We start from the raw sequence: 25,796 nt of genomic DNA on the forward strand, positions 1-25,796 counted from the left end.
TCTGATATCTTTGGTATCGCTTGCCTTGTGTTCCTTTGTTCTCATATTGGCATCTTAAGTGATATTTGGTGCCTTTTGAATATCTAGTGACATTGAAGTTGCTACTAGACTCCTGGTTTGGTGCCTTCTTTTATTTATTTATATACAAGACAGTACATCGGGTTGTGAAAGTACATACACTAGTGGTCAAGTGCTACCTTCTTGCAAAGCCACTCTCACGCAGCATTTCTTCTGGCAAAACTAAAAGAACTAATAAAATTAGTAATATATTAACTTACAATATTTTATTTAACAATAAACTGTCGTAACATTATACTGTATTTAATATTTTATTGAAACACCAAAATATAAAAATTCTGTAAATAATTAACTTAAAATAGTTACTGTATTTCAAATTGGTTTATCAAGGATATTGAAGCAAGTATTAAATTATGTTTAACAGAATATTAAGTTACATTTGATCGGTAACCCTGCACTGCACATACAATGATATCTCGGTTGAGGGGTACCTGCCAAACACATGACGAAATTACGACATTGCTACAATGTTTGAAGAAGTTTTAACACTTTCTAACAATTGTGACAACCAATATAGCAAATTGTAACAATGTTCTAATATGTCATAAAAATGGTATATCAAGATGTAACAACTTTATACAAGTTGTAACAAGGGAATCATAGGGACCGTTATGTTGCGTGTTTGCAGGGTGCATGCACCAACTGAAAACTCGTTTGTTAGTATATCACAAGATTCAAAACTTTTATGTGGTAACCTGGGTAGCAAATGACCACCTGAGGGCCCTCAGCGAAGATCTGCCATCTTGAAAAAAAAAATTCCAGCAAGCCGCATGGGTGAAGGTAGGTTCTGTTTGAAGTGAACAACCATGGCTGATGAATGTCCCCGTGGCGTAGTGGTAAAACAGTCGCTTAGAGCTTCGCAAACGCTTTGGCTGGGGTTCGTATCCTGGCCGGGGGGCCAGGATACGAATGGTGGAACGTAATGTAATGGTGGAAACATAAGATTTCCAACTCTCACGCTTAGCTGTACGGATGGTCCTACGGGCCACCGCACTAGTTTTCCGAAACAAAATAAAAGAATCAGCCGTCTGCCAGCGTCGGTGTTTCTTCCAGGCTGCACGCTTACAGCAGACAGCTCAAGTACAGACCGCATTCCACCAGGGAACGCACTTCCGTGTCCCCTGGGAGGTAGAGCGAGGAATAGAGGGGAGGGCAGCATCGAAGATGGTGTCATGAAAAAGGAGGAGGGCATGAGGAAGAGGCAGAGAGGAGAGGTCAGAAAGAGTAGCGGAGGGTGAATAGGTTCCAGTCAGCTTTGGCAAACTGCCATCTAGGGAAGGAGAGGGGAGGGTGAAAAAGAGAAAAAGAAAACAAGGATAGGGAAATGGTCACTGTTATGGAGGTAATCAAGAACCCGCCACGTGAGATTGAAGTACTGTAAAGAGATGACGAGCAGAGAGAGAGATCAAGACAGGGAAGGGTGCAAGTTCGAGAGTCCATATGGGTGGGCTCACCAGAATTCAGAAGAGACAGGGAAGAAGAAAGGACGAACGGTTCAAGAAGGCGGCCTCGGGTGTTTGTCAGAGGGTATGTCAACAGTTGAAATCACCCAACAGGAGCACCGGCTCAGGCAAGGAGTCCAGGAGGTGCTTAACCCTTAAAGTGCGCATCACGTCATATGACGTGCTGGACGTTGTTCCAGTCAACTGCGCATCACGTCATATGATGTGTTGGAGTACTACGCAAGATTTAAACAGCCCACGGATACACGGGGTTCACCACACCTTCATCAGGGCTCTTGTAAACAGACGCCATTTTTAAAAAAAATCGTGGGCCAAACTCCCGGGTGTTATTGACCTCAGTATTGAGTGAGCAACCAAGCCTGACGCACGCAGCATGAGCTAACAGCACTGCTGTTCAGCTTGTGACCACAGCATCGCCTAAAAATGCCAAATTATACTTGTTCATGCTATTATGTAGCGATGATATTATTACAGAAGACCCCTGACTGTGATAAAACTGACCAGGGTTCTAATAATAGCAGGATTGTGGTGATATTTAGCGCTGTGTGCCATGGAAGGAGGAGTAATGCTCTGGGAGGGAGGGTGGTGGCGATGTCTTTTGACTGTGTGTGGCCACCTTTTATTGACTGCACTCAGCATACCAGCTTAGTGGTTCGCTATGGTGAACATAAATGTAGATACTTATATATAACGTGTGTATAGAGGGTATAAACAGCAGGAGAAGGTTTGGAGCCGCCAATTTGGTGAGGGCGGTGGTGTCGTCTGCACGACGCGACCGTGCAGACGACGGTGTTGTTTACTGGTTATCACGATGGTTTTTGGGCACCATACCAGTTTATTTGTACAAGTATGGTGAATAAAACAGGTAGATATTTATATATAATGTGTGTATATAGCGTAATAACACCACACAGTATTGTTGGAGGAGAAATATTAGTGCGTCTGGCCTTGAGGGCGGCCGCCGATCAGCTGACTGTGTGAGTAGCCACATCTTTGTGCCTTTACTCACCATACAAGCTTAGATGTACAGTTATGGTGAAGAAAACATGTAGATACTTACATATATATAATGTCTGTATATAGTGAATTATAGCAAAAACATTATTGTGGGAGGAGAATGTGGGTGAGTCAGATGACTGGAGGGAGGGCGGAAGTGGCTGGCTGGTAAACGGAGGTCACTCCTCGTTACTTTTTGACTCATAATAGCTACTTAGTGGTTCGTTATAGTGAACAAAACATGCAGATACTTATATATAACCTGTGCTTATAATGTAATAACCGACAAAGTATTTGTTCACTGATTGATGAACATAATTGAATCAACAATATGCACACCATATTTTTGAGTACAACAATGATTCACTCATTTTATTATATAAATATATCAAACTACACACTATTGAATAATATTACAGCAAAAAAAGTATGAAAAATCAGACATTGAAATAATTCGGTAATTATCTCTATGTGGCAACTCCGGCCTGACAGCTTTCGAGCAACAGACCGCCTGGGACGCACGCTGAGTCAGCGCCTATAATTTGCCAGACTTCCCCCGCCCTATAGCGGGCAATATATGCCACTTACGATTTTTTTATTATTTTTCCCGTGATCAGTGAACACAAATTAACAGGTTAGAAAGAAAAAATAATTTTTTTTTTTCAAAATGACATGCGCCTGTGGGGATGACAGGATATTAAACCCCGAGCATGTTAAGGGTTAAGATTAGGAAGGGAAAGCAGGACATTTGGGGGGAGATAAGTGGAACAGACTGTATACCATTTACTCACAAAAACACGGGCAGCAGAACAATGGATAGGCGATGAAAACAGTACAAATCAAGAGAGCAGTAGAGTTACGGGTCCCAGCAAGAGCTGAGGGGAGAGAAAGAAAGGAATAACCACGAAAGCAACCAGGACGAGCATCAAGCATCGGCTCCTGGAGACAAACACATCTAGCCATACTTAAAATCCATGAATATTCCATTGAAGAACAGACATTATCAAAAAGAGAAAGGACAGCAAAAGAGAACAATGAAGAAACAAAGGTAAAGAAGAACACAGTATATTAAAGAAGATCAGGATCAGTGTCAGCAAAATCAGGGTTAGAGGGCTAGAGTAAACTTAGTAAGGATGGAGGGAAGGGAGCGGGAGGACAGACCATAGGCAGACGGATGGGGTCTGGAGGAGGGGGTGTCAACTGAGAGGGGTTATCAAGGGACAGCAGGAGGAGAGGGGGGAGGGCAGAAACTGGGAGCGCACCTCAGCAAGGGCAGCAACCGAGAGGGAATCGGGGGCGTAAGAAACCTCCATAGCTGGGACAGGGGGCCCGACCACCGAAATGGGAGGGAACGTAGCGATAGAGTCAGAGTTCGGGGGGCGAGGAAGAAAGCGATGCCTTCTTACCCTCTGGGGAGGAGGAAGGAAAGGAGCCAGGCTTACGTTTCTGGCTCAAAGAGACAGGTGTTCAAGCAACAATGTACTGGGCAACAGACTCAATGGTCTTGGCAGGAGAAGAACGGGAGTGAACAACATGAAGATTGCTGGGAGGATGATGGACATCAGCCTGGACAGACAGGTGGCATGGAGGGCCAAGAGATTGTTGGGAGGGCTGGGAAGAAGGATCAGGGGGAGAAGGAAAAGAAGACGCAGGAGACATGGCGGACAGGGTAGGAAGGGGGGAAACTCCAGAAGAAGAATCAGGAGGAAGACCTTCCGGGACAGAAAATAAAGGAACAGTGGAAGGTGGTGGTGGGCGTGTCTGGGTCCAAGGCCTGGAAACGGTTGCGGGACTGAGGAAGGAGGGAAGGACGAGGAGAGGTAGAACGCAACATGCGAGCATAAGATATGCCAGTGAAAGGGTGGAGACGGCGGACTTGGCATCTCGCTTCAGGAAAAGTCAAACGATCCCGGTGTTTCAAATTGAGGACTGCTTCCTCAAGCTTGTAATGGATACACGTGCAGGAGAAGGTAGGGTGAGCCTCACCGCAATTGAGGCAGTGAGCCTGGGAAGATGAGCAATCTGTCTTAGAGTGGCTATCGTCCCCACACATGGGGGCACAGAGAAACAAGACTTGTGCATTTGAGGGCACTGTGCCCGAACTTCCAGCACTTACTACAAATCTAGGAGAGGGGATGTACTCCTGAACGGATCACCTGGCACCAGCAAGAATGATAAGAGGACGGAAGGGACCTACTATCGAAGGGGATTTTCACAACTCGAAGGGGCTGACAGCGGTGACCACGAGGAGGTCGAGTGAACATGTCTACCTGGAGGACAGGATGGCCTTGGGCTTCAAAGTTATGTTTAATATCCTCATGGCGGTCTTTTACGACCCTAACACCAGTTGCAACATGGTGTGGGAGGAGAACAGTGCCAACACTGGCATTTAACCGAGCGCTTTTGGAGACCTGAACAGGGGTCTCCCCAATGTAGGACAATGCGGCTAAGTGGGTAGCTGCATTCGGTGAAGGAGCAGTGACGACACGTGTACCTAAATGGGTGGGGTTAAAAGTAACACAGGCATCCACTGAATCAACAAGGTGTTTATGGAGTGAGAAATCATCAGGAGGTGTAGAATCCAGAGGGAGGAGATCAAAGTATTTAGCCCATGAAGCAGGACCAAACAAGGCTTGATACGTATTAGTATACCACCAAGCCCCCTCACAACGACAATGGGCTAGAAAGGGAGGGGGGCTACTTTCTTTAATCACATTAATACAACTTGGAGTTTAGCCTGCATCGAAGAGACATTGTCAGTTAAGCAGTGTCCAATAACAGTATCTACAGTGCCGATGTCAGTATACACCCTAATCAAGACTCCAAATCCTGCTTTTCCATCCCTAGCTACTGACCCATCATAATATATACAGTATGTAGTTTGTTTTTTGTAGGTAATTTTCTAATTATACAATCATATGTTGCCCTCAGTTCTCCTATATCATACATGCTTTATTTCTTTTGTAGGGGAATAATTACTACACCTACGTTACATTCCTCCCATGGTGGTATGAATTGTCTCTTAGGCAAAGCAATACATTCTGCAATAACTTCTTTCTTTAAAATATTAGAACATAAGGTACTTTTATATGCTCTCTTATTACACTTTAACATACACTGTTCATTACTTCCCACCTTTTGAACTGAGAGGATTAATTCATAAGCTCCCCCGCCTCTCATTAATTAATGTCAAAGGCTACATTTATTTCTGAAATTCTATCCCCAATATTCTGCAGATTCAATTCCATCCCTATTATTTCAATCATAGCATTTCTTGGGCATCCTAAAATTATTCTCTTGGCTTAATTTTGTACCTTCTCTAACTTGTTTAGTCTACCTTTACCAAAACAAGAAATGACAGGTGCAGCATAACATAATGCAGCATATAAATGGATATAAATTCACTTGAATGTGTCCAGCGTAGGATGACTAAGTTAATTCCCCAAATTAGAAATCTTTCATATGAAGAAAGATTAACAAAGCTTAAATTGCATTCACTGGAAAGGCGAAGAGTTAGGGGTGACATGATAGAGGTTTACAAGTGGATGAATGGACATAACAAAGGGGGATATTAATAGGGTATTAAAAGTATCAACACAAGACAGAACACGAAACAATGGGTATAAATTGGATAAGTTTAGATTTAGGAAAGACTTGGGTAAATACTGGTTCGGTAACAGGGTTGTTGATTTGTGGAACCAATTGCCGCGTAACGTGGTGGAGGTGGGGTCCCTCGATTGTTTCAAGCGTGGGTTGGACATGTATATGAGTGGGATTGGGTGGTTATAAATAGGAGCTGCCTCGTATGGGCCAATAGGTCTTCTGCAATTACCTTTGTTCTTATGTTCTTAAAATCAATCAAGGATCTCACAGTACTCAAGTATGTACATCATTCGTAACACAGGGACTCCCACTCCCTTTCCACGGCATGCCAAGACCTTCAGAGGTAGTAATCTCTTCCAACATTGACCCACAAGTCGGTTTATCTCAGCTTCCAAACTCTTAGGGGTATATCCAGCATATGTGCCTAAATATTTATATATTTTAACTATATTTTTACTATATATTTTCAATATAATAAGCCTCTGACTTCTACATTGAAACTTAGTTTTGTCTTCATTAACCACCAATCCCATGTGGTGACACATTTTTCCAAAATTATCCAACATTGCACAGAGCAGTCGCCAACTGGAGTTTCCTCCAGACCTGATGTGTGGCGAGAGTTGATGCAAACATATTATTACATAATTATTTCAATGTCTTTGAATGATTTTTTTATCTAGTTTTTTGCAATATTATTATTCAATAGTGTGAATTTGAAGAACTTACATAATCAAATGTATGAAACATTGCTATGCTACAAAATATGGTGCTCATATATAGCGACATGTATATTATATTCTTTGAACAATAAAACAGTTTTGCTGTTATTACACTATACACACACACACACATATATATATATTATATATAATTTATATATTTTTCCTAGAAATATGTAACAATAAAAATATATTTATATTTTTCCTAAAAAATATATATTTTTCCCTCTGGTCAAGGACCAGAGGCCTGGACCTCGACCAGGCCTCCTTTTTGTTACACCCCAGGAAGCAGCCCGTAGCAGCTGTCTAACTACCAGGTACCTCTTTACTGCTAGGTAACAGGGGCATCAGAGTGAAAGAAACATTTTGCCCATTTGTATCCGCCTCCACTGGGAATCGAACCCAGAACCTCAGGACTACAAATCCGAAGTGCTGTCCACTCAGCTGTCAGGACAGCATTTATGACACTATCATTGCCAAATAATTGCAGTTACTTATTTTATTCATTTTTAAGTGGTGCTGTGGCCCCGACCTGCACAGCGGTGCTGTAAGCTCTTGCTGCATTTGCCAGCCTTGGCTGCTCTGGCATAACTGAGGCTCTCAAAGCCAGGAGGGATGCAGATGACATTTTTTCAAGATGGCATCTGTTTACTGGAGTTCTCAGGAACAGGATGTAAGCCATATGTACCCAGGGGGAGTTTTGAATCTTACAATATACTAACATGATATGCTGGCTGCTGCACACCCTCTCTCCATGATACCATGATGTGAGCGGTACAGCAGTTAAAGTACAGGCTGAGTACATACTAAAATACATGAAATGCACTTTTCATAACTTCTATTCAAAATGAAGGAACTAAGCAGTGAGCAATAAAAGGGCTTCAGCAGTATGAGACATGATGAAGAATACCTAGAAAGGATTCATATATTGCTTCCCAATTTCCACAACATTTATCTCTGGCTTAATCTGCAATGGAAAAAAAAAAATACATTTAATTGGGTACATTAATGTCACATGCAAGACTACATCAGAAAAACAGCATTGAATGTAATGAAATACTGATTACTAGATGAGCCCGAGTGGCTCCCTGAAGTTATCTCACTGATGTTGTTCCCAACTACTAGATGCATCAGCCATAGAGTTCTATTGGCCTACTGGGGACCAGAGCCCTAACCTGGTTCCCTCACAGAAGTGTAGAGAGCAGGTGATACTCAGACCACTGCTGGGTTCAAAAAGACTGAAACCTCAAACCCTGCCAAATAAACTCCTCCAAACTGGTAAACAAATAATCAAATCTCTTGAAATAAGCATGCACTCATTCACTCCACTCCTTTCACTGATTTGGGGGAGAGGGGCAGAGCTACGATGCACACATGATATACCCCAACCGACGACCTGGAAGGGTTGGGGGACAATCAGGGAGCCACTGGGGCTCACCCAGAAATTGGCATTTCATTACATTCAACACTGGTTTTCTGGGGGTGTGCCCTTTATGTTTCCTTCAGGTAAAATACCCATGGAGAAGAATAGGACCTCACTAGGGAAGAGGAGGAACTGCAGGTAGTCGAGATCTTATGACACTGCAGAACCTGAAAGAAACGAGCCTTGGAACAGGGAACCGAGAAAACAGGATCAACCCCACAAAGCATCCACTGAAGCAGAACAAGTGGCACAAAGGTGGTGGCAGAGCACCTCCACTGGGCACAGTACATGATGCACCCCTGGCCTAACCAATCTAGCATTCACCGCCAAATGACCTCTCAGGAAGCCCACCAATACATTCTTTGCCAGAAGAGGAGGCTGCAAATGAAAAAAAATGTCCATTAGGGCCATAAGAGGACAGTAACCCCACCTCCAGAGAAGAGTATGAAGCTATCCTGATGGAAAATGCCAACAAAAAGTATCTTGCCTTAGAAAAAAGTATCTTGGAAGAAAGGGGACACTGTAAACAGAAAAAGAATCTTGGAACAAAGGGAACACTGTAAACTGAGAAGAAAAAACAAGAACATGGTCCAAGGTCCAAGTGGGGTTAAGTGGTTCATGAACAACGCGGAGGTGAAATAATGCATGAGAAAGCTACTAAAACATCGCTGACGATATTTTGACACCAAAGACACGTAGAAGCAACTCCACCAGTGCTCCACAATAAGAGGCAAATTTTCTGCCATGAGATCCCAGTCAAGAAACAACCAGGACAGGGACAAGTGAACTACATGCTCAGAGAATGAAGATCAACAATGAAGATCAACAATGAAGGGAAAGGAACTTGTGACAAGAGCACCAAGAAACCTCAAAATGCTGCTTAAAAGGTAACCACAGGTGGGACACCATCAACTCAACCACCTGCTTGTCATAGAGATGGCAATAAAGATGCATAAAAATACCAGACGAAGAGCTGAGAAGGTTGAACCAGAAAGGTATGCTCTTGGTTCTGAAAGAGGTGAATCCATGGGAAAACATCCAGGATCGGATACTGAGCAAACAGCACCTGAAACTAAGGCTGAGCCAGCCACCAAGAAACCAAAAGGGCCACCTTCCCCAGTTAGACTCCAATCTGGCCAGGACCCAGGGTAGCAACTGGACTAGGGAACAAAAAAGGTACAGAAACCCCCACTATGACCTGGTAAGGGGTTTGGTTAGAGAATGGGGGCCATGAGGACCTTGACTCCGGGAATCAATGCAAGGTAATGACCAGTCCAGATGAAAAGCATCCACTGTGATGGCTTTGCAATTGGGGAATGGAGCCATGTAAAGAATAAGGTGTAGATTCCAAGCTGATGCAAAGAGATCCACATCAAGTCACCTGAATGTCACGCAAAGCCAGAGGAAGAAGGTGGTGTCGAAGGTCAACCCCATAGAAATGGGATGGAACTGAGACAGACCGTATGCATGAGTGTTGGACACCCCCTGAATGTGAATTTTGTGGAGAACCAAACCCCTAGAAACTAGCAGACAAGCAACTTGTAGTGTCAAGCTCCATAAGGCAATGGACTGAAAGGAGCCCCCCACGGTTCATGCAATGTATTCATACAGGCACCGTTGGAATGGAGTTCAAGCCCGGAGGAATCCGAATCCTCCACGAGGCATGCCAAACGGCCGCTAACTCCAGCACCGTACTGTGAGCCCGATGAAAAGGTAGTGACCAACAATCATGAGCAGCCTGGTGAGCACTGGTCACGAAGCCTCAACCCAGAGCCAAAGAGTCGATAAAGATATTGAGCGAGGGAAGAAGGTGCCAAGGAACAGAACCCTGAAGTCCGAAAAGGAAGACGGAGACACAGCAAAAGGCAATTGGGGTCTGAACCCCAATGGTTGCAGCAGGGGCAAAAGTGGTGGAACTGGAGAAACTAGAACAACCCCCAAAGCCAAACCCTACCCACTGGAAAAACCATGCAGGCTAAGTTTAGGCTCCCTCACAGATGTTTGAGCAACTACTGAGTCACCTGGGAGCTGCCTCAGCACAAGCAGGTGGTGGTGCTGCAGCCAAAGCAAAGTCGCGGGAGAAAGGGAGAGTCATGTTGACCGAAGGTCCCCCACGAGGCCTAGCCATGTCCGAATCTGGAATGGAACCAACTGGGACTTCCACAACAACATCAACGATTGACAACAAAGAAGAAAGAGCAGCAGCAGCAGCCACAGGAACAGCAGCAGCAGCATGCAACAGCAGCATGAAGCAGCAGCATGCAGCAGTCTTTATTAGTCTCCGTGGTGTAGTGGTAGACACTCACATGGCGTTCCGTGAGCGCTTTGTCATGGGTTCGTATCCTGGCTGGGGAGGATTTACTGGGTGCAAATCCTTAACTGTAGCCTCTGTTTAACTCAACAGTAAAATGTGTACTTGGTTGTAAAAACGATTCTACGTGGGGGTCGCATTCCAGGGACTTGCCCGAAATGCTACGCGTACTAGTGGCTGTACAAGAATGTAACAACTCTTGTATATATGTCAAAAAAAAAAAAAAAAAAAAAAAAAAAAAAAAAAAAAAAAAAAAAAACAGTAGCTCCAAACACACTAAAGGCCAGGCCCACACTACACCAGAACAATGCACTATACACAGCTACACAAGCAAAGTCCAAAAAATGCCAGCACTTAGCTGAGAAGCCCTAGGACCTGCCACAGGTTACTGACTGATGACTAGGAAGCCCTTCAGTAGACATTTTTTTCATTGTGCAACAGCATTGTAGGATTGCCACAGCCAGTAGGGCCATATTGGGCATAAGCCCCAGCCCACCCTTCCTCTAAATGAGTGGGAAGGGTAGGGTGAACAAGCTCACTCCTTTCGAGAGATTTGATCATTTGTTTACATGGTTCGGGGGGGGGGGGGGGGGGGGGGGGGGAATAATACCTGGCTGATACCTGGTTGATGGGGTTCTGGGAGTTCTTCTACTCCCCAAGCCCGGCCCGAGGCCAGGCTTGACTTGTGAGAGTTGCTTGGAGTGGCCACCAGGCAGTTGCTTGGAGTGGCCTGCAGGCCCACATACCCACCACAGCCCAGTTGGTCCGGGACATCTTTTAGAAAACAGTCTAGTTTTCTCTTGAAGATGTCCACGGTTGTTCCGGCAATATTTCTTATAGTCACTGGGAGGACGTTGAACAGCCGCGGACCTCTGATGTTTATACAGTGTTCTCTAATTGTGTCTATGACACCTCTGCTCTTCACTGGTTCTATTCTGCATTTTCTTCCATATCGTTCACTCCAGTACGTTGTTATTTTACTGTGTAGATTAGGGACCTGGCCTTCCAGTATTTTCCATGTGTATATTATTTGTGGTGGGGTGGGGGGGGGGGGAGTTTGTTTTGGAAGGTTTTGAGCCTTTGGTCTTTTTGAACTCAGCAGTGGTTCATACTGGTCCAATGACTTTCTGGCTGCCTTCCCTGGAGAAGTTGCTGTCACCTGCTCCCTGTACCTCTGAGGGGGGGCCATGTTCTGGTCCTGGTCCCCTGTAGGCCAAACAGAACTTCATAGCTGATGCGATATAATAGTTGGAAGCCATCTCAGCGAAATAGATTCAGGAAGCCATTGCAGGGAGATAGCTTCAGGAAGCCACGAGGGGTTCTCCCCAGAAATTATTTAATAAAGTTATTATAGAAAAATGCTTATTATATTTTGTGATGGCATACGTTTTATTTTTGAGTTAGTACTTGTATTTACATGAAACAGTAATTAGTTTTTTTAATAAATTAATATTTAGTTTAAATGTGCTCACCTTATCATGGAGATGAGGAAAGGCACCTTCAGCGTTGTATTTACGACGCACTTCCTGATATGCTGTTAGGTCAAACATCTTTTCAAACTCCTCCCGAGTCATGAAAGTGTCAGCATAGAGAAAAGGATAGCCTCCCACCTCTGCTGTGAACCTAGAAGGCAACTACATACTTAAGAATTCATGTATGTATATACACATACACAAATAAACTTATCAGCCCCAGAGGACAGATTTTCATAGAATGCATAGCATTACTGTACTTTAGTTACTGAATAATGTGCTTGGGGAAAAACAATTATGACAGTAAAAGAGACTCTCGAGTTCATATGACAAACTAATATATAATGTACTGTATCTGGTCTCACAAAACTATAAACAAATTATCAAATGTAATGAAATGCCAATTTCTGGGTGAACCCTGGTGGTTCCTTGAAGCTATTATCACTGATAGTGTACCAACTACTAGGTCACATCAGCTCCCTCCTCCCTGGAGGAGTTTGTTTACATAATTGGGGGAGTTTTTTGGCAGTTCCTGAGGCTATGGTCTCAGTTGAAGCCAACAGTGGTTTGCTTTGATTTGTTGACTTTCTGGTTGTTTCCTCAGTGGTAGCATAAGTAAACAAATGCCACCACATCCTGCACCTTTGTGAGGGGGCCAGGTTCTGGTGCTGGCCTGGCCATTGGAACTCTGGCGGTGATGCAACCTAATAGATGGTTCACTATAAGTAATAGTAGCTTCAAGGAGTCACCAGGGCTCACCCAGAAACTGTTTTATTATGTTCAATGCTGGTTTTTTCAATTATATTATGCAACAATGTTAATTGGATAAATTTCTATAAAAACTTGAGAGGTTATCTTGAGATGCTTTCGGGGCTTAGCGTCCCCACGGCCCGGTCCTCAACCAGGCCTCCTTTTTGTTATACATCCCCAGAAAGCAGCTCGTAGCAGCTGTCTAACTCCCAGGTATCTATTTACTGCATAGTAACAGGAGCATCAGGGTGAAAGAAACTCTGCCCATTTGTCTCCGCCTCCACCGGGGATTGAACCCAGAACCTCAGGACTACGAATCCTGAGAGCTGTCCTTTCAGCGGTCAGGCCCCTCATCGATTCATCCAAATATATTCTTGTCACTAATATGCACACAATATTATATTGTTTGTACAATAAAACATACAGTTTCCCTATTATCACACTGCATAACATCAATTCACTCAAATATATTCATGTCACTAATATGTACACAATATTATATTGTTTGGACAATAAAACATATAGTTTCCCTATTACCACACTGTATACACCTCTAATATATAACAATACTGTAGTAGGAAGGAAGGGTCGAGTGTGGGAATGGGGGAACGGATGTAGCAGGGAGGACTAAGTGTAGGGATGAGGGGGGGGGGGGAGGCTGGGGAAACCTATAGGCCAACAAGCCCATCTGTTGTTAGTCCTTGTCTGATATCTGATTCCCTCTCATTCACTGCTGCCCCACCAACCCCTCTGGTATCTCTGCCACCTGCTTGCTCACTGCTGCCTGCCCTCTGCCGCTGTCATTCGTTCACTGCCAGCTGCCTGCCTGCCTTCCATTCTGCTGCCTATCTGCTCTGCTACTCATTTTTTGGGGGGGAAGGGGGGGGGGATATTCCTGTGCAGGCCTTGTCCACTCACTCTGCTGCCTGACTGTCCTGCCATCCACCCACCTGATCTGCTGCTTACCCATTCTGCCACCTGCAAACCCATTATGCCCACCTTGCCACCCACCACCTTACACTACCATGTGCCCTGCCACCCACCACCTTACTCTACCATGTGCCCTGCCACCAGCCACCCGGTCGTTCTGCTGCTTGCATGACCAAATGCCTATCTGCCTACCCTGCTACCCATCTTACTCTACTGCCCACCTGCCCACTGCTAACTACCCCACCCAATCTGCCACTTGCTTGCCCAACCACCCACTTTGATGCCTGTCCTGCCAATCATCCATCCACCAGCCCTGCCACCCATCTGCCTGCCTGCCCAGCCTGCCCCCCAACCACCCTGCCACTCATCTGCCCATGCAATTTTTGAGAAGTACATGTCACATAACAGGTTCCTGCTACTTTTAGGTGCCCACACTGAGATTATTGGTAATGTGGCTTGAAACAACAGACTGTGGAAAGCTAGGAAAGTGTTTAGTGAAGCAAGAGGACATTTAAAAGACTTGTTGTACCAGGCCAGAATATGGTGATTTATGAATCTCTAGTTTTTCAACGGATGTCTTGTGTTTAAGCAGTATATCCCATTGAAAAGGCAAAGATTTGGACTGAAATTCTTTGTGATATGTGATTGTGAAACTGGAATAGTGATACATATGATATTATATTCCAGTATGAACATAGACATACACGGTCAAGAGCCTCACGTTTTCTATCAGTGTGGTAAAGACACTGATGGAACCTCTGCTGAACAAGGGAAATATTCCGTACACTGACAATTATTACACTAGCCCCTTGCTAACTATGTTCCTACTTGAACATAAGACTGGAGTCTGTGGCACAGTAAGGACACACAGGAGAGAAATTCCTGTGTTTTGTACAGGTACAGTATTTCAGCGATTGTCAGCTGAGAAAAGGCAACAAGAATTTATCACTGTGTTGAAAAGACAGATGCTTAGTGAATAAGTTGCAATGTAAACTTTGCAACACATGGGATACTGTATATGCCAAATTGTGTCATGAACTACAATATAAATATGAGATTGGTAGATACATGTATGTAACGATGCTTGGTGCTGTCGAGTGTGTCCGGAAAACTGTGATGTGGACTAAGAAATAGTTTTTTCATCTTGTGGATGTAACATAGCTGAATTGCTTCAACATTTATTTGGTGAAATGAGGCAGGAAGCTACCACTCTGTACATTTATTCTTGCTCTCTTATCACATTTACTTGTGAAGTTAGGCTAGGAGGGTAGTGCTGTGATGAGAGTTTGTGTGCCAACAATGCCTCATGCTACTCCTCACAGACTACTGCAAAGACTATCTTGTACTACACAAGCTTGGTTACATGCCAAGTACTGGAACACATGATAAAGGTAAACATGTTTGCTTTGTTTGCAAGCTCACAATGAAAGGACAGCAAGCAAAAATTTGTGAATACCTTATTCATATAGATTTTTAGTTCCTTGTATAAGCTACACATTAAGAATACAAGATAAACAGTACCTTGTATTCTTACCTGTGTAAGAATACAATGTGTGATAGTGTAAATTTTGTAAATAAAATAAAAAATTTAACGAGTAATATTGTGACAAAAAACATTTTTGATGAACAATATTGGTCTTCGAATGTATGATAGAACTGATGAGTTTGCTAAGACTTTTGCTCGTAAAGAGGGAATTGATTACCAACTTGGACTGCCTTTGAGCAGCCTGAGGGCAGTAATATTCCGGGAACATCACCTAAATTTTGGAGACTTGAGGCAAAGTGAAATTCACACCAGTTACTCCATCTATCATCATTCTATTATGCAGGAAGTACTGCACATCTATGGGTCATCCAATAAGGTTAGCAGACTTCTAGATGTTACCACTGCTAGGCTTAGGCTCAGCTACAAGTACCTCTGGGAATTTGTAACATCTGCTGATGTGGATTTGACTAAATGTAAACTCCGTCAGCAGAACTATTCGCATACTTTGCGTCATTATACAATGTAATGTGAAAAAATCGTGGAATTTAGAGATAACACCATCAGTAGTGTCCAAGAAATGTGTAAGTACTTCATTCATAATGATGTGCTGCCCAAAATCTTAGCGAAGTATCCAAAATTTGCTTACTTTAAGTAATGCATGCACATGACTGTAAAGCTGCCGCCCAGTTGGGTGGGTGTGCAGCAAGACTAGTAACTGTGTGACTCACCACAGATGTAAAGTGCCTTGTATAGTGACTGTTGTGAGTCTCTTGTTGAATCACTTATGACACAAAGATTATTGATGTGTGTATTTGTGTGGGTGATTAAATATGTATGTGTATGTATATATGTATACATATGTATATGTACATGTATGCATGAGTATGTGTACATATATATATATAACATTAATAATTGTGTAACTAGCGTCAAAAGATTGTTATTTGCCTAGCTAAACGAACTAGAGGGTTCAGTTCCTGAACCGATTATGTGCCTCTGTAATCCTTTACACCACCACCCACAGGATGGGTATGGGGTGCATAATAAAGAAAGAAATTGAATTGAATTGATGAACACATTAGTGACAAGTGTACAATTATTAGTTTAAATAATACACACGCTGTACTGTATAAACACCGTAAATGACATCCATGTGTATAAGAAAAAAGAAAATAAGAAAACATTATAGAGTGATAAATTATCACAAATAAAATTTTGTGGCAACTCGCATCTTGAATTGGCCATGCGACCAGCTTCTGGAGCATACAATCATTTGTGACATAATGCACCAACTTCTTTACTTCACTGTAGTGAAAGTATTGTATGTTTTTTTTATATACTGTATAAACATGATCAGGGAAGGGATTTTAACAATATACGAAGAAAAATTTAGTTTGGAAATAATGTTTTGTGTTCACCATGGGATTATCACATTAAACCAATGCACATTACAGAGATTAAGGGAACCCAACGACCCCTATCAAGCTCCCTCCTCCAAGCCCTGGAAGCCAAACATGCAGGCTCTGTTGCAGAACCAGAGTCCATGCCTACCACCTGAGATAGAAAAGCAGCTTCCAAAGGAGAGGTCTCAAAAGAAGTGGTCAGCTGGAAGTAAGAAACCCCAACACCTCAGTGGGACTAGATGGTTCAACTTCTTTCATGCCCAAAGTGGAAGGAGTTGCCCACAGAGAAGGCGAGCCATACCTTGAGCTAAACTGTCCTGACTCCAAAACTCTCCGATGTTTCAGAGCCAGAAGCAGGAGAGGGGGAAAAATCTACGATCCAGATCCACCAACCTACCTTTTGAAGATTCTGGGGATTAATGTCTCCTCAGCCCAGTCTGTGACCAGGCCTCCTGGTCACAGACTGAGTCTGATCCATTGGGTTGTTTGATGCAGCTGCTTGCAGCCAGACATAGGAGTCACAGCCTGGTTGATCAGGTATCCTTTGAATATACTTGTCAAGTTCTCTTTTGAACACTGTGAGAGGTCAGCCAGTTATGCCCTGTATGTGTAGGGAAAGTGTTGAAAAGTCTTGGTCATTTGATGTTGATCAAGTTCCCTCTCGGCATGCCAGTTACACCTCTGCTCTTTAGTGGGGCTATTTGCACATCCTGCCATGCTTTCTGGTCTAATAGTTTACATGTTTTATTAAGTGGATTCTAGAGGTAAAGAATCTTTGCACGTTCTCCAGGTCAGCAATTTCTCCAGCTTTGAATGGGGCTGTTAGTGTGCATTAATATTCCACTCTAGAAAGCACTAATGTCTTAACCTTCGTGGTGCACAGCTATTAATAGCTAACAACACTGATGTGTGTAAGAAAAATATATCCAAGAAATATTTTTTCCTTCTAATATTGTTAAAATGCATTACCTGATGGAAAAAAAAGAATCGTGACATATTTTGACCATGATAGGGCGAGAATTCTGGCATGATACTCATCCCTGCGCGATCTACTACAACCCAGCCATGTGACGGGAGTTGCCAAAAAGATATTACATAATTATTTCAATGCCTCTGATTATTTTTTTTCCAGTAACATTATTAAATAGTGTGTAATTTGAGGAATTTATATAGTTAAATGTGTGGAACATTGCTATATTCAAAAATATGCTAATCTCATATCTAGTGACAAGTACAGTATACTGTATCATATTCTTTGATCAAATATTGTTTTTGCTCTTGTTACACTATATACACACATTATATATAACTATCTACAATTTTTGTTCACAATAATGAACCACTAAGCTGGTATAGTGTGTCCAAACAGCCTGGCAGCAACCACACACCAGTCAGCTGATGATGCTATCTCACTCAGCAAGGTACCTCCTCTCAACACATTTTGCTGTTATTATGCTATATACACATATTATATATAATTATCTACATTTCTTTGCATCATATCGAACCACAAAGCTGGTATGGTGTGTCCAAAGAGCATAACGACCACCAACACACCAGTCAGCTGACAACGTTACCTCACTCAGCAAGATTTCTCCTTCCAACAAGCACATTGCTAATTTCCCCACAATGCTATTATCAGAATCATGGTCACTAAATCCTGTAAATTAATAATTTTCCACAAGTTTAGCTTGTAAAGGAACATGAGAAGTCATTTCAATACGCTTGGATGGACCAAACAATGGCAGAGTGCTGTGGCTGCCTGCCTAGTGCTGTGAACATCATGAACAGCATTGTGTTCATTAATATCTGAACATTGTGCACAGTCTTTATTATAGTCAGGCTCTTCGATAATACTATCATCGCTAAATAATAGCAGTCACATATATATTTTGTAATTTTTAGGGATGCTGTGGTCAATAAGCTGAACAGCAGTGCTGTTAGTTCATGCTGCATGTGTCAGCCTTGGTTGCTCTCTCAGTATCGAGACCTTTACAGCCGGGAATGGTGCCTTTTACTGGAGCCCTGAGGAAGCTGATGTGAACCCTGTGTAGCTGCGGGACTTTTAAACGAGACAGAGCAAATTGGCTCTGATGATGGAAAAGCACAAAAATTGGCTATGAGGCATCCAAACACCCAGGAAACTCACACAGAGGGTCAAAACGGTGAAACCCAATCACCAAAAAGAGAGGAGGGCTTGGCCACAACAAGCCAAAGATGAGGGAGGAGTGTCACTGGTAAGCAAAGATGCAGCAGATGAAGCCCTATCACCACTTTGGAAAATTTTGAATTATGAGGTATTAACTATTTACTATAAAATGTGTACGTGACTTCCAGTTTTGTCTAAATTCAAATGAGGCATTGTGACAAAGTAGTGGTCATGTAGCAACAGGCTAGAACATGAAAAATAATCAAAATCTCCCATCATAATCACTGAATTAATTATACCATAAAGGCTCACACAAAATTAATAACAGTTACATTGTAGTGTAAATTACACCTTACATTGGGGAAATGCAAAGCATCACTAATGAGTTATCATCAAAAGAATGCACCAGAGCAAAAAGGTTATGTACCCCATCTATTTTGTGGGATATGTAAACAGAACTAAATATCACTCAGGATGTCAATTCAAGAACAAAGGGACATAAGGAAAGTGACATCAAAGATATCAGATTCACCAAAGATTTTATTAAGGGAACAAGTGACTGGCAAGACACTAGGAAATGAAAACAAATAATCATCCTAAAGATTGAGACATTGTACAAGGAGATGCAGGAACAAGTGGGGCAATGTAATTCAAACTGTATTGTGGGGTTTTTAAGCTCAAGCAGGGGTACCTTCCTTGTACCCTAAAGAGGGAGCAAGTATGAACACAGGCCCCTGTGCTCAGACAAGAGCCCAAAGAAAGGCCAACGCTTAGCTGAAGATTGAGCCCAAAGCGCAGTGTATACCGGGAGCATCTGGTGTCTAAATGAGCTCCGGATGGTTGGTAACCCCCTCAGGTGGCCTGGGCTGCCATCTGGTGGCAAGTGAGCTACAGCTAATAAGTGTATTTATATTTACTATTTGTGCCTGCAGCATTAAGCTGCAACTCTTAAACCCTGCCTTTCTAACCATTTTTCTAATGTACTGACTCCCAACTTACTTTTCCCCTATCATATCTACTACATATTTCTGCTCCCCTTCCCCTTACACATCCCCATGTTGCAGCTGTCTAAATCCCTGGTACCTACTTACTGCTAGGTGAACAAAGGTACCAGGTGAAAGAAACTCTCCCTATTTGTTTCTCCCTTGACTGAGAATCAAATCCAAGCTGTCAACTCGGCTGCAAGGACTGTGCATGTTTATGTCAGGAATGCAAATGTTGTCCCTGCAGTTGCTTGTTTTGTAACATCTACCTTTTTCATCATTTTTATTTTGGTTTGATGTGGTGGCCTTGTATCCCCAACTTCCCTTGGCTTTACTGAGGGGGTCCAAATTCTGGTACTAGCTTCCAGTAAGTACTTATGAACCTTAGAGCCTGGTGTAGTAACCTGGGTTGGAGCTTACCAGGTTGGTACCTCAGGAAGCCACAGAGGTGGCCTTCCCTGAAAAGCTTCATGAAACAAAAATAAAGCCACAATGCCCCCTCACTATTTACTGAATGTTCCATGCCATGCCTTGGCATCTAGCATGCTGATGATGCTCCTCTACCCCAAGTCCTGCTCCTCTGTCATCCTCTTCCTTGGTTATGCTCTTTTTCAGTAAAGTCATTCTTCTCTCAGTCACTGCTATGAATAAGTGTTAGCGAGCTACTAAATAATTTTATAATTTTTTAGTAGCTCTTTTATAATTTTCTGGTAAATTTTTCTCAGTTTTTGCATCTCACTCTGATTCATACATTTTCCTTGGGTCTTTGACAGAACTAGATTCTGGTTCTGGTTTCCTGGAGGTCAGCATGAGTCTCAGAGCCCTGGCATGATCACAGGGCTTTACAGTACCAGCATTTAAGCACTGGGATGATACTGAAGCATACCAGAAAAGGGCATTTTATTAAAATCAATGCTAGATTTTGTAACATCATTATCCTCCTTTCCATATATCGTTTGCATATTTTCTCTAAGCCTCTCCATCCCTTGAAAGTGGGAACAGGCATATAAAACAGAGATGCAACTATATGGTAATAAAGATTCAAGATAAAATGTAAGGTCAGGAAAATCACTTACCACTGACCCGACAATAGGAAAACTATGCTGAAAGTTATAAGATTACTAAACAACAATCGGTGATAACAGATCACCAAACTGTATGAATCCTGATTAACTTTTTTTTCTAAATAACTATTGCAACTAATAACACACAGAACACAACCAGTAATTAGATAACATTTAGTATCATTATTCCATAAAACCTGTAATGTCTCTTATATGTAATTTTGCAGTAATTTATTTTCTAATTATAGTACTGTACTGTATTTGTTAATGTCCTTTCATAAATACCTTACCTTTCCATCTGTCTCATCGCATGGACAGCATCAAAACGTTTTTTGTCTTTGACCAGTTTTGGCACACCATACACTCCAAGATCATTGAACATCCCATAGTTGGCTCCTGGAACCATCTGGTCTTTACGAGGTGGACGAAGCTGACCTCTGAAAATATAAAAATAAATATTAATGAATTAGCTATCTACAGCATTCTTATCCTTTCCTCCACTCAAAACAGAATTTCTGTGAGGAGCTCCTTGGTGGCTCCTTGCTGAGATTCCTCACCACTACCATGTCACATAAGTTACAGGAGTACTGTTTGGCCTATCAGAGCAGTCCGTCCTCCTAAGGTTTCCCAATGTCAAGAAAGCGGTCAATTTAAAGTGTCCTCTCCTAACCTACCAGAGGACCCAAAACAGAAAACGGGACAGTATGTCACTTTCGCCAGCCGCTTCCATTTTCTAGTACTGTACAACAATTTTTGTACTTATGTAATGCATACGAGAGAAATGCAGTGTTCTTTGTAGAAGGACAGGTTGACCAGAGACCAGAACCTGGACACGGGCACAGGAAGCAGGGATAGTTATCACTACCCTCACCGGCAAAGTACCCAGAAAGATGGCAAAGCTTTATAGACAAATGCAAAGTTCATAGGAAATGAAGTATTAAGAGATAAACAACTCCACAAATGATTCGGTCGAAACAGTTTGTTTCCCTTAAAACTTGCTTGAGTCCAGTAGTACCAATGGGTGCCACTAAGTTGCCCAAAGTCCCCACCAACAGCAGGCTATTGATGGGAATGCTAGCGATCCAACCAATAGTTCTTAGTTCTTAGGCTGGATGTCAAAAAACATTAAAACCGCCAACTGGGGGGGGGGGGGGGAAGTTCCTGGAGATCCTCCGGGACTCAGCCAGAAAATGGCGTTTCATTACATTCAACGCTGGTTTTCTGAGAGGAGCCCCTCCAGCTCCCCAGAGCTACTTCATCAAAGACAAAAATGAGAGGGACTTACCTGGGAGGCAGTCAGTGCTCGCATCTCAACTCGAAGTCGAGACAACTGGCTGCAACTGCCGAGCCAAAGCGACACAGGCCCGACTAGGCCCAGGAACATTTACGAGGAAGCATGCAGCCAGGACCCTGTTCAACCGCGAAAAACCCCATGCCTGAATGTCAACCCAAGACATGTTACCAAAGACGGCAGCAAGTGCAGCAAACTTACAAATGTCATGGGCACGGGATAGACCACAGGCTGGCTGGACCGAATAACCCTGCGGACAACCTGAGAGACCCGAACCTGGGAACAGAGAAGAGAAACCGGATCAATCCAAAGCGAATCCCCGGCCACTGAGGCCGTGGCGCGCAAATAATGCCAGAGCCCCGCAAACGGACACAACACATGATGAACCCCCGGTTTGACCAACCAAGCGTCAACAACCCAAGGGCCCCTCCGGAAAGCAGCAGTCTCATTCTTCAAGAAATGAGCCAGAAAAGAAGGAGATGGCTGCAAATGAACAAACTTATCACCACGACTAGAAGAGCAAAAACCCCTGCGCTGGAGGAGAGCATGAAGCTCTCTGACCCGATCCCCAGAGGTCAATGCCAACAAGAAAAGGCCTTAGAAAAACAATCCTGAACCGAAGGAGCCACAAAAAAACGAGAAGACAAATACGAGAGCACCCTGTCCAAGGACCAGGAAGACTCAGGAGGCACATGAGCAGGCCGGAGGTGAAACAACGGCGAAACAGAGCTTGCAAAATGGTGCAGAAGTAACATTTATTCCGAAAGCAAGCTGAAGCAGCTCTGCCAGCGCCGCACAATACAAGGCGACAATATTTGGAATCAGACGACGGTCCTGAAACAGTCACTAGAGAAAGGACAAAACAACCGCAACCAAAAGCGAAGTACAATAACGGAGAGACAAAAAGAACCAGAAGGACTGCCAGGAAACTTCATACTACTGCCAAGACGAAGCCCGAAGTTGGGACACCATACCATCAAAGGAGCACCCTAATCACCATAGAGATGGTGATAGACTCGAGTCAAAAACTCCAGACGCGAAGACTCGAGGAGAAGACCGAACCCAGTCTCTTAATGGACTGGGCCGATCTGCTGAAAGAGGCGGAGCCGCGGGAAAACCTCCGGGTTTGGACACCGAGCAAGCAGCACCTGAAACTAAGGCTGGGTCGGCCACCCAAGAGACAAGAAGGACTACTCTTCCCTGGCAAGTCTACAAGCGAGCCGGGACCTGGAGCAACAGCTGAACTGGGGGGGAAAAAGCTACTGGAACCCTCACCTTGACCAGTCATGCCGAAAGGCATTGACCCTGACGGCCTCACAGCTGGGGAAGGGCGCCACATATACCGGAAGACGCCTCGACTACGCCGACGCAAAGAGGTCCACCTCTGGGTGCCTGGACGTCTGGCAGAGCCAAAGGAACGAGTCCACATTGACTGTTCATTCCATGGACAGGGGAATGAACTGGGACAGACCGTCTGCCAGGACGTTGGACACTCCCCGGACGTGAACGGCCAGGAGAGCCAAAAGCCCTAGAACTCAGCAGCCGAGTCACCCGAAGTGATCAGCACCAAAGCTCCAAGGACTGCATCAACCCCCCCCCTGTTCAGGCAATGAACCACCAGAGAGCAGTCCGAATGGGGCCTGATCGTCGATCCGTGGGCGACCCGAACCCTCAGAAGCACAAACCACACCGCTGCGAACTCCCACACCTTGCTGTGGGCCCAATGAAAGGACGGACCCCACCACCCCTGGCTGACCTGGTGAGCACTGGTCACAAAGCCCCAGTCAAGAGATAACGCATCTGTGAATACATCGACTGAGGACTCGGGTAGGCGCCAAAGCACTGAACCCTGAAAAACCTGAAGAGGAAGCCGGCAACGCAGCAGCTGGCACAAGGCCCGCGGGGGTCGAGCCCAGTGATCGCGAGAGAGGCGGAAGGGAAAACCTCTGAAGGAACCAGAACAGCCGACAAAGCCTAATCTGACCCATTGGGTAGACCATCATTACAAAGATCAGGCTCCCGCACAAACACTCGAGTAATCGCCGGGTGCCCTGGGATCCTCCCAGAAACTGGCACATGCAGGACGGCAGCCACAGGAGAAACTCCTGAGGGAGAGACATGGAAGCGTTCTGAGAGTCCCTGCTAAAACTGAACCTCCGGGACGTATCCACTCACAGGGGCAAAGCAGAGGGTACCACTGAACACAGGAGGTCAACACTAACTAAACAGGGGCAAGGGACACAAAAGCAGACGCCCCCTACAAGGCCAAAACAAAAAGTAAAAGAAAAACCCCGCAAGAGGATGACGTACCCAGGAGGAACAGAGGCGGCCATTGTAATAGGTGAAAACTAGCTGTGCAGTACCCCATGCCCCACCAGTGCAAAAACTACCACTTACCCCAAGGTAAACAAGGGAGGAAAACCCTCGGGGCAGTCACTCACCAAGCACCAAAAGACCACAGAAGTAGGCTCCAAGGCAACCTGTGGAAGATAACCCCAAGGGCGGTACTTACAGGGAGCTCAGGGAAGGTAACCCTAAGCACATGCAGCCCGAGTACCTGTGAATAATACTCCCAGCACACACGCCACCATAAGAGCAGTATTGAACACCAGACACAGCACAACAAGAGAATCCGGAGCTGGAGCTACCTGACCGTGCCACAAGCACATCAGCCTAAGAACTAGTGGTTGGATCTCCGGCACGGTGTGTCTGGGGCACCCCTTCCCCCTCCCGGGGAGGGGGGAGCTGCGTAGATAAGCAGCGCGGCTTGTGTGATGTCATGTTTGATTGTTCATTTTCATTTGGGGAGTTCTGTCCACTCGTTTGCCTATTTTCTTCATTTTAACCAGATTAGTGGTTTGTTTTGGGGCGCTTACCTTTCTGGGTGCCTGTCCAGGTCGATGGCAGATATAGAATGCTCCAAATCACATGTGCATTTCTATAGGCCATTGCTCCTCGTGCCTCTCTGAGTGGGCCAGGTTCTGGCTCGTGGTTCCTGGTAGGCCTAGAACTCTATCCACAAAGTCTAGGGATATACATATCAACCTGGATAGCTCCGGGAGGCCAGAGGGGCTCCCCCCAGAAATAAGTTGCAAAGTGGCCTCAAACAGAAAACACACCACACAAACCCTGTATATTGTATGTCTGGTAAATTAAGGAAATGGCCAGAGAGGGAGGGTATGTATTGAAAGAGAGATCTACACCACCCCCAAAAATTGGAGCAGAACCCAAACAAAGAGACAGTGATGGCACATGATGCAGGCCTCTGGGTGACAGAATACCTACCTTATAGGTGGAATGGCAGATGGTGGAAGGATGACAAATGGCACATTAGAAGATCGAGGAATATCCTGTAATAACAGGATATTCCTCAATTAAATCACAGTAACATAATATATCAATGAGACAATCTTTGGAGGAGAATGGTGGGATCATACAGGAATCCCAGGTAACCCCTGATGTATGTCATATCCATGGACCAAGACATGCTAAAGGTTACACAATCTGGGGTCTGCCTGGATCAATTAGTAATCTGAAGGCACCGATCTGGTAGCCAATCCAAGTTTTACACGTAACCGGTACATCTGGCAACTCACTTCCAGTAAGAGCAGGTTGGGTAAGCAGCCTATCCCGAGCCACATCTAAACAGCTAGGTGCATACCGGATCATGAAAGA

The 25,796-nt window shown here is 44.1% G+C and overlaps 1 protein-coding gene across 4 annotated transcripts in view; it reads right to left on the reverse strand.

Annotated features, from left to right (window-relative positions):
* Positions 1–269: 269 nt before the first annotated feature.
* LOC123765283 (delta(24)-sterol reductase) overlaps positions 270–25,796 on the reverse strand; it is a 100,537-nt gene continuing 75,010 nt past the window's right edge. For all 4 annotated transcript variants that reach the window (XM_045753824.2, XM_069335529.1, XM_045753825.2 and 1 more), the window contains exons 9-11: positions 21,121–21,267; positions 12,066–12,216; positions 270–7,826 (exon numbers count right to left, since the gene is read on the reverse strand). In XM_045753824.2, the coding sequence (XP_045609780.1) occupies positions 7,770–7,826; positions 12,066–12,216; positions 21,121–21,267 (355 nt within the window). In that variant the 3' untranslated portion in view covers positions 270–7,769. The remainder of the gene's footprint in view (positions 7,827–12,065; positions 12,217–21,120; positions 21,268–25,796) is intronic.

This window comes from Procambarus clarkii, chromosome 33, assembly GCF_040958095.1.
Source record: "Procambarus clarkii isolate CNS0578487 chromosome 33, FALCON_Pclarkii_2.0, whole genome shotgun sequence".
Classification (NCBI taxonomy): Eukaryota; Metazoa; Arthropoda; class Malacostraca; order Decapoda; family Cambaridae; genus Procambarus; species Procambarus clarkii.